The 10,000-nt window shown below is 43.0% G+C and overlaps 1 protein-coding gene across 4 annotated transcripts in view; it reads left to right on the top strand.

Moving 5' to 3' along the window:
- The window catches only part of LOC133535313 (protein FAM107B-like), a 20,411-nt gene that overhangs the window by 8,100 nt on the left and 2,311 nt on the right, over positions 1-10,000 (top strand). For 2 of the 4 annotated variants that reach the window (XM_061875016.1, XM_061875017.1), the window contains exons 2-4: positions 2,267-2,324; positions 6,403-6,607; positions 8,172-8,331. In XM_061875016.1, the coding sequence (XP_061731000.1) occupies positions 2,267-2,324; positions 6,403-6,607; positions 8,172-8,331 (423 nt within the window). Of the gene's footprint in view, positions 1-2,266; positions 2,325-5,692; positions 5,831-6,402; positions 6,608-8,171; positions 8,381-10,000 lie in introns of those variants that run through there. The other 2 variants (XM_061875019.1, XM_061875018.1) reach the window with 2 other exon arrangements.

Genomic DNA, 10,000 nt, shown 5'->3' with positions numbered 1-10,000 from the left:
AGGTACATAGTGGTTGAGTAGTTGTGTGTGGTACACAGAACATCAAATTCCACACTTCTATTAGTTCCGGGTCCACTGGACCCGGACATCTTTTACATTATAGAAATATGTAGGGGGGTGTATGATGTGTGGTCATTAAATTTTTATTCTGATATATGTTCTTCACAGAAAATGAGCCAGTCGGTGAGTGTCAGTTTGAAAAAAAACAAAACAATTGTATCATTTTTCTTTTAATAAAAAATGGAAACGGGTCCCACAGACCCGAACACCACACAAGGGTTAAAACTGACTTTGAAACAATGCAAAATAATTGTATTTGTGAATTGAGACGACATTAGTGTCTCACGTTGGATCCACTTTGTTGGTTGGGAAATGAACACAATTCAGTTTTCAAATCGGGGCGGCGTGGCGCAGTGGGAGAGTGGCCGTGCGCAACCCGAGGGTCACTGGTTCAAATCCCACCTAGAACCAACCTCGTCACGTCCGTTGTGTCCTGAGCAAGACACTTCACCCTTGCTCCTGATGGGTGCTGGTTGGCGCCTTGCATGGCAGCTCCCTCCATCAGTGTGTGAATGTGTGTGTGAATGGGTAAATGTGGAAGTAGTGTCAAAGCGCTTTGAGTACCTTGAAGGTAGAAAAGCGCTATACAAGTACAACCCATTTATCATTTATTTAAATCGACGGCACAACCTGGCATTGAATAAACGTTGGCGAAAAGCATGTTTTTTCAACGTTGTATTTGTGTTGTAGAGCATTGGTTGGTAAACGACCAAAATTCAATAGTCAAATCAACGTCAGAACCCAACATTGATTAAATGTGGTCAAAAAGCATGTTGTTTTAATGTTAGGTTTCAAATAACCATAAATGATCCATCCTTCCATCCATCCATTTTCTACCGCTTATTCCCTTTGGGGATGCGGGGGGCGCTGGTGCCTATCTCAGCTACAATCGGCCGGAAGGCGGGGTACACCCTGGACAAGTCGCCACCTCATAGCAGGGCCAACACAGATAGACAGACAACATTCACACTCACATTCACACACTAGAGCCAATTTAGTTTCGCTAATTAACCTATCCCCAGGTGCCATCCATCCATCTATCCATTTTCTACTGCTTATTCCCTTTTGGGGTCGCGGGGGGCGCTGGCGCCTATCTCAGCTACAATCGGGCGGAAGGCGGGGTACACCCTGGACAAGTCGCCACCTCATCGCAGGGCCAACACAGATAGACAGACAACATTCACACACTAGGGCCAATTTAGTGTTGCCAATCAACCTATCCCCAGGTGCACGTCTTTAAATTATCATTTATTTATTTATTTATTTTTATTGTGGTTACTTATGGAGTATATTGTGAATAAATGGAAAACAGGAAGTGAACAAAAGTTTTAGCAACTGTTATGTAAAAAAAAAAAAAAGGGGGTAGGATTAAATAAGCTCTGCTTCTTCCTACTTCTTTTCGAACATGTTGAAAAGAGAAAATGGACATATATAAGTAAACATTGATTGATTGATTGATTGATTGTGATGTATCATGTTGTATGCTTGCATGTTCCAAATAAACTCAAACTCAAACTCAGTTGCTCAACGTCAGGACCTAATTCAAAAAGTTGTCAATGTTGTTTTAATGTTTTGTGCCTGCTGGGTTATTTGTAATTTTGTAAAAAAGAAAGGAAAAAAAACCCCATAAAATTTTGTTTGTATTTCATGTATCAACATGTATGCATGTTTTCTTATTTGTGTGTGTTTTTCCTCTATTTTACAATTTTTTCCCAGTTTTTTTAATTTAATTATAATTCTACAAAAAAATCCCTCCGATTTCTACTGCACTGTTATCCGCTCGTCCAGCAGATGTCCTCTTGAACCCAAATGACAAATGATGTCATCTTTGTATTTCCTTTATGGTATCACGCTCTAATTAGCTCGTTTTGCTTTCGATCAAATTAAAAGTTTTATTTTGCGCTGAAAAGAAGAGAGACTCTGTCCTGGGTTAGGCCTTCGTCCCTCCTCTGACTGGGGGTACTGGGGGGCATCCAGACACTGAGGGCCTTGTCCCCATGTGGAAGCCTGATGAAGTTCTCCTAGCAACCAACACAAAGTCCATTGAGCCTGGAGGACCACAGCCAAGCAGCAGACAAGAGGCGGGGATGCTGGGAAGGAGGGAGGAGAAAAACAATACTAGTGACATGTGAAAGCTGCTTTGATTATGTTTGGTGGTAGAAATTGTGTAATTAAATAATACTGCTGTTCTTTGTTTGTCCTGCAGCGGGCGTACGACATTGCTCAGCAGCACAGTGATCGGAATGGAACGCGGCCACACAGAGGTGAGTCGCCAAAATGAACGACACGCCTGAAGGGTTAAAGACAAAATGTTACTTTGTTATTGGTCGGGCAACAAGAATAATAACAATAATGTGACATGCATAGAAAATGAATGGATGGGTACAGAGGCAGGACTGCAGCAAGGTGATGGTTAGTTTTGTTTAATTTTTTGCATTTTTTTGCTGAAATTTCTTAATAAATTTCAGTCCTAAAAAAAATATCAAGCATGTAACGTTTTTTAAAATGTTGACCCTTTTGAAGGCCTTTTGATCAGATAATGTCACAGGCAATGATTAAATTTGTAAAATAAGCTTCTTAGGCAAATTTACATTATTGACAACTGCGACATAATTTGATGAAAAGGCCAAAAGGGTTAAAAAAAATACATTTCAAAAACATTACATGTTTGATATTTTTTGTACATGTTTTTCACTTTGAAAAATAAACGACTTTTATGTCATGTTTGGCTTTATAGCGTCCAGTGTATCGTAAACATGTGAAAGAACTGGACATTTCAATTGTAAAATGTAACATGAAAATAAAAAACTCTTGGAAAAACGTGTAGGGGACGGTGTGGTGCTTTTGGGAGAGTGGCCGTGCCAGCAACCTGGGGGTTCCCGATTCGATCCCCAGCTTCTACCAACCTATAGTGGGGCAAAAAAGTATTTAGTCAGCCACCGATTGTGAAAGTTCTCCGCACTGTATATCTGTCGATTTTAAGTTTGAACTATTATTTTGTGTGTTATGTGCTCTTTTGCCAAAACTTTGATGTTCTTATATGGGAACCACACAACATATGCAATATTTTTTCCACATAAAACATTTTAAAGTGATAATTTTTAAGTAATAATTCATTATAACATAGATTTGTCATTTTTTTTGAGCAATGGAAAAAAAAGAAAAAAAAACAGAAGGAGAAAAAAACTGCCTGCATGGCAGCTTTGTGTCAACATTGCCACTTTTTCTAATTAGATTTCACCTCATTCCACTTTTTTCAAATGTTTTTTTTTAATTTTTGTAATACTATAAATTTTGCAATTTTTGCAGAATGCATGGCAGGCCGGTAAACGATTAGCTGCGGGTCGCACTTTGAACACCCCTGCCGTAGGGCATGTCACATCTGTCTTCTTGGCTAGCATTAGCTTAAAGTTAAAGTACCAATGATTGTCTCACACACACTAGGGAGGTGAGGGGAGGAGTGGGCAGCAGCAGTGCCGCACCCGGGAATCATTTTTGGTGATTTAACCCCCAATTCCAACCCTTAATGCTGAGTGCCAAGCAGGGAGGTAATGAGTCCCATTTTTATAGTCTTTGGTATGACTCAGCTGGGATTTGAACTCATGACCTACCGATCTCAGGGCAGACACCCTACCCACTAGGCCACTGAGTAGGTAGCTTGTAATCAGAAATTCCACTATTAGTTGGCGTAACCGTACGGCATGTCACATCAGTCTTCCTCGCTAGCATTTGTCGGTAACGAAAGATCGGCATTACTTTATTTAGGGAAATGAGAAAGTGGGTGTTAAAGACGATGCTGAGAACTTCGGATGTTGCATGTCGCCAATTTGGCAAAGCAATTCGAGCGTATCACTGCTAGTCTGCACCATACTGAAACAGAATGAGTCTCATGCCAGCCAAAAATGTTAGAATAATATCCAAGCGGCAGACATTTATCCACGAAAATATGTAAAAGCTGCCGGTGTTGCGTTCGACAGACTAGCAGCTTTAAGGAGATACCATAGAATGTTACTCTTCAAGGTAAATGCTGTACAGATTACATTACTTCATAAAACTAATGTAGTTGTAAGTAGTACATCCTATTGTACTGTTTTTTAACAATAATTCTTATCAAAACGTTTTTCTTTTTGAAAGGCCTGTTCCGTGTTAAAATGGTGCTGTTTTGAGGGGGGGGGTAATTTAACTTGATTTCAATTAATTTCAATAGAAAACTGATTTGAGATACAAGTGTTTTGACTTCAGAGCTTCGTCACAGAACCAAGTACGTTTGTAAATTTAGGTATTACTGCATGAGTAACACAACCAGATAAAAAGTTAACAGAAAATAATGAAAACGGTTCAGTTCATTTATTTATGCTGCACATTTAAATACAACCCCAGTTGGTCAAAGTGGTACACAGACATAAGAAACAATTTGAAACAAAAAAAGGGTGACAGAGTGTCACATTTACATTGAAACGCCGAAGGATGAATAAAGTGCAATAGTAAAATATACCTTAAAAGAAGTACAGACTATACTAAAATGTAATAAATGAATAAAAAATTTATAAAACAAGACATAAAAAGGACCAATATATCCTGCCTAACTGGATTTGAACACCAGGGAGTAAAAAATATGTTTTTAAACTAGATTTAAACTGGATAGTTTGACTTTGAATTGCACTTGTATCGAGCCAATACTGATAATGACAAATAATGCTCCATTGTTTTTGGCTGACTGGCAACACTGTGTGAATGTGAGTGTGAAGGTTGTCTGTCTATCTGTGTTGGCCCCTGCGATGAGGTGGCAACTTGTCCAGGGTGTGCGCTGTCTTCCGCGCCCGAGTGCAGCTGGGATAGGCTCCAGCGGCAGAAAATGGATGGGTGAACGTTCCCTCAACGAAGGGAGCGAACAAGCTCCCTACTTGACTCACTGGAAAACCCCTGTCCTTAGTGTTTTGGCAGAAAATTGCGCATCACATGATGTCACGGAAGCATAACTACCGTATTTCCTTGAATTTAAGTTAAAACCTCTTCTCACTCCTGCACTTACCAAAGGCATGCGGTAAAAGTAAGCATGCGCTAATTATTTTAAAACCTCTTCTCACTCTGGCACTTACCAAAGGTATGCAGTAAAAATTTGAGTGTGATGTAAGCTTGGACCTTAAATCCTACTGAATAGCTCTTAATCTTCTTCCCTTAATGCAATTTCAAATTAATGGTATTGAAATACGCCTCCTCCATTTTGAAAATGGTGACAGGGGAAGTGTCACTCGTGACGTCACGACTTTGACCAGGCGGTAATACTAAGCATGCGCTAATTATTTTGGGAAGCGAGTTTGACCCGGCAGTAATTCAAGGCAGGTGCACACTACATACCCTGCGGCAATTCAAGGAAATACGGTATGCTTTGGCTGAATTCTGGGAGACAGTGAGCTGAGGTCAAAGGTCAGTCTAGTCTCCCCTTCTTCTGAAGCCCCTGGATAACCTTCGGGCCCTAAACTAGCCTTTAGCATTAGCCTCCGGCAGGAGTTCGTCACATGATACAAACAAGCAGTCATCACCACGCCCACTCATTGGGAGGTCTCCTGATGTCCCTGAAGGCAGCGTGGGAAACAAGCCAATGCTGCTTTTACAAAAAAGGGTGGGAGGGGGGGGGGGGATCATGTGACCAGTGTTTCACACTCAGCGGAGAGGAGACGAGGCTCGGTGAGTCTCAGGAGAAAATTATGAGAACAAGATGAGAAGATGGACGAGGGGATGTCAGCCCGAGAGCAAAGAGTTCAGTCTGGTAAGAGATGAAACCAGTACAACTATAAAGAAATAGATGAAGAGTAAGTTTAAATGATATATTTATCAAGTAGAAGATGTGATAGACTGATTGATCCTTGTTAGTCAATCATAAACTTTGTGTTTGATGACACGTCTACTTTGTATTGACTTAACAACTGCGTATGTGTGTTTAAGTAATGGTGTGGGCTAGGATAGGAAGTCTTGCGTTGTCCTCATCATGTTGCTTTCGTCTCGGCTGACGGAACGCTCTAGCAGAGTGAAGACGCAGAGCTTCCAGTAGAAGTCAGTGGAAGAGGTCAAAGGTTAAGTGTGGGCCATCACTAACAAAGTCCAAGAGGACAAGGTCCAAACGTCATTTTTGGGGAGGACGCCGGCGGTGTCTGCTTTCATACAAGAAAGAGTGGCTATGAAAGCTGATCTGTGTCTCCCAGAATATCTGAAGACTGGGATCACATGACCTATAATCTCCTGCATTGTCTCCCGCAATCACGCCCCCTGGTGGCGACGCTTGAGGGACAGCGTTCAGAACTTTCCATAGGTGTCCCTAACCAACTTGTTCCCCCCGTCCAGCTTCAGCGTACGCAGACTTGCAGCAGCACCGGTTCGACAATGTCCACAGAAGGACAATGCCCGCGTCCTGCCACATCCCCTCGCCCGACTACCTGGAGGGAGACGAGGACCCGGATCTCATCAGGCCTAGAAAACTGTTGAATCCGGTGAAAAGTTCCAAGAGTCACCAGGAGCTTCACCGGGAGCTGCTGAGTAGCTGCAAGCGGTAAGAAAGATGTTTATGTTCCGCATTCATTGACTCATAAGTAAACATCACACCACTTCCACACTAATGTGCGGTGTGTGTGTGTGTGTGTGTGTGAGTGAGTGTGTGTCTTGGGAGGGGCTTTGTTTTGGGGACTTCCAAACCGTCTTTGTGCTCGCGTCTTTGCTGTCCTTTGAGGTTGGAATGTAGGAAGCTTTGGTGCCAGGACACCTCCCACCGCCGAGCATGCTGGGAAAGCACTTCTGTCCATTTAACTTCACCATAAAGTGTAAAGACACAACATAATGACAGGCTGGACTCATTGTCCTTAGTTGTCCCTGAATCTTCATTCATCATCTTAGCAAGACATGTTGGATAATTGTTTGCCTCCAACTTTGTGGGAACATTTTGGGGAGGACAAAAGTTTTTTTGTTTCCAGTGCACAAAGCAATATTCATTAAGGCCTGCTTGGAGGAGTTTGGTTTGGAAGAACTAAAACAGGTCCAGCAACCTCTGATCTGAAAGTCTTATCTGTTAAAGACCAACAACAAAGTGTTTGTACTGTAACACATTGTTATCTGCTATCTATAAATTTTAATGTGTGTGTGTGCGTGTTCTTGTAAATCTACCCTGCTTGAGACATCAACAAGGAAAAGTACCTTCTGTATGAGGACCGGTGAACAAGTTAGGACAAAAATCATGGTCCCAATACGGATAACCATTGCAAATACTAGCCAAATACTAGAGTCAGTGAACATTGCTCCAAAGTCAGGATTTTTGGTTGATTTAATGTGCATACAAAAGTCAACATTGGCAGGTGCAAAGGCAGCTATATATGATAAAACAAGACGGCAGCTAAAGCAGGACTTCCCTTTTCATCCCTGAAAAAACCCGCCGGGTGAACAGCTGATTTTACGACTTCCGGTACTGACGTAAGACAACCCATGGCGTCAGATATGTGACCATAGGATGGACAAATACACTACGGTACTAAGACTAGAGTGGCCATTAACAGTTAGCTTCTACAGTTGTGTTGCCCAGAGTGCGGCACAGGGGCCATCTGGGGTCCGTGACTCGTTTATCATCTTAGATCTCACGTGCACCCCTGGTGGTGAAATCTATCAACAATAGGGTGGTCGAAAAAGGAGGGATTTTTCAAATTGACTGTGTGTCTGTTTTAAAAGTGCTCCCCCTCTTGTCAATATATGAAATAACAAGTGTGTGTAAAATTTCTAAGTGCTCCCCCTCTGGTCAACATATGTAATAACAAGTGTGTGCACAAAATCGAGATGCGCCCCCTTTGGCCAAAATTTGTGAACTAAATTAAATAAATATGTATATAGAGACATACTGTAATAACTTGAAGTAAATAATAAATATTAAAAACCAATTACAAACAAATATTAAAAAAATAATAATAATAAAAGCTTACCTTTTTTATTTTTGCATAATTGTATATATTATTACCGTTGTAAATACACATCTTTATCTAAAGGGGGGTCCTAAAGAGGTAGGCATTTTTCTCAGGTCTCAAGAAAGTAACAAATGCAAAAATGTGTGTGTGTGTGTGTGTGTGTGTGTGTAGGAGTGGGGTGAGTGTGGAGACCAAACCAGAGCTGCAGAGAGTTCTGGAATCCAGGAAGAGAGATCAGCTGATGCGGCAGAGAAGAGAGGACGAGGTCGCTCGAAGGAAGATTTCTCCTCTAGAAGCTGAACTGAGGAAGAGACACCAGAAACTGGAGGAGGTATAATTGATGCTGCAGAACCTTCAAGAACAGTGATTCTCAAACTGCGGTATGTGTACCACTGGTGGTACACGGGCTCCATGTAGTGGTGTGCCAAAATAATCACTTCACTAAAGTATAGTGTTGTATTCTACAATATTCAAACACTGTGTTAAAGGAACCATATGTAAGAATCTTGACAGTAGTGGTACTGCAATCACGGTCAAAATGATGTAGTCCCCTCCCCCTCTCCCTGACTGAGGTTGCTAAAAATATTGCCGAATCCAGCTCAACCCAAAACTAAAGAGAAGACATTTTACTAAGGTATGCCCATAGGCTACTGTTTCAAACGTTTCAGAATGCCATATAACTTGGTAAATGTAGTCTACAATATTTAAACACAAATGAGGAATTATTTTATCATGTGATATGGCTGTCTCCATACGTTTGACTTTGCCATGACAGCTGCACTAATGTTGGAACCCATTTCCTCAGCGTACCAGCATATTGTGAACGAAATAGGCACTGACACCACCTATATCTACATAGGTTTCCATCCATCCATCTTCTTCCGCTTATCCGAGGTCAGGTCACGGGGTCAGCAGCCTAAGCAGGGAAGCCCAGACTTTCCTCTCCCAGCCACTTCGTCTAGCTCTTCCCGGGGGATCCCGAGGGGTTCCCAGGCCAGCCAGGAGACATTGTCTTCCCAACGTGTCCTGGGTCTTCCCCATGGCCTCCTACCAGTTGGACGTGCCCTAAACACCTCCCTAGGGAGACGGTCGGGTGGCATCCTGACCAGATGCCCGAACCACCTCATCTGGCTCCTCTCGATGTGGAGGAGCAGCGGCTTTACTTTGAGTTCCTCCCGGATGGCAGAGCTTCTCACCCTATCTCTAAGGGAGAGCCCCGCCACCCGGCGGAGGAAACTCATACCCGTGATCTTATCCTTTCGGTCATGACCCAAAACTCATGAGCATAGGTGAGGATGGGAACGTAGCTCGACCGGTAAATTGAGAGCTTTGCCTTCCGGCTCAGCTCCTTTTTCACCACAACGGATCGGTACAACGTCCGCATTACTGAAGACACCGCGCTGATCCGCCTGTCGATCTCACGATCCACTCTTCCCCCACTCGTGAACAAGACTCCTACGTACTTGAACTCCTCCACTTGGGCAGGGTCTCCTCCCCAACGTGGAGGTGGCACTCCACCTTTTCCGGGCAAGAACCATGGACTCAGACTTGGAGGTGCTGATTCTCATTCCGGTCGCTTCACACTCGGCTGCGAACCGATCCAGTGAGAGCTGAAGATCCCGGCCAGATGAAGCCATCAGGACCACATCATCTGCAAAAAGCAGAGACATAATCCCATGTCCACCAGATCGGAACCCCTCAACGCTTTGACTGCGTCTAGAAATTCTGTCCATAAAAGTTATGAACAGAATCGGTGACAAAGGACAGCCTTGGCGGAGTCCAACCCTCACTGGAAATGTGTCTGACTTACTGCCAGCAATGTGGACCAAGCTTTGACACTGATCGTACAGGGAGCGGACCGCCACAATAAGACAGTCCGATACCCGAAACTCTCTGAGCACTCCCCACAGGACTTCCCGAGGGACACGGTCAAATGCCTTCTCCAAGTCCACAAAGCACATGTAGACTGGTTGGGCAAACTCCCATGCACCCTCAAAGAC

Source organism: Nerophis ophidion, linkage group LG16, assembly GCF_033978795.1.
Source record: "Nerophis ophidion isolate RoL-2023_Sa linkage group LG16, RoL_Noph_v1.0, whole genome shotgun sequence".
NCBI classification, from domain to species: Eukaryota; Metazoa; Chordata; class Actinopteri; order Syngnathiformes; family Syngnathidae; genus Nerophis; species Nerophis ophidion.
This window is presented reverse-complemented; position numbering and strand designations above follow the sequence as displayed.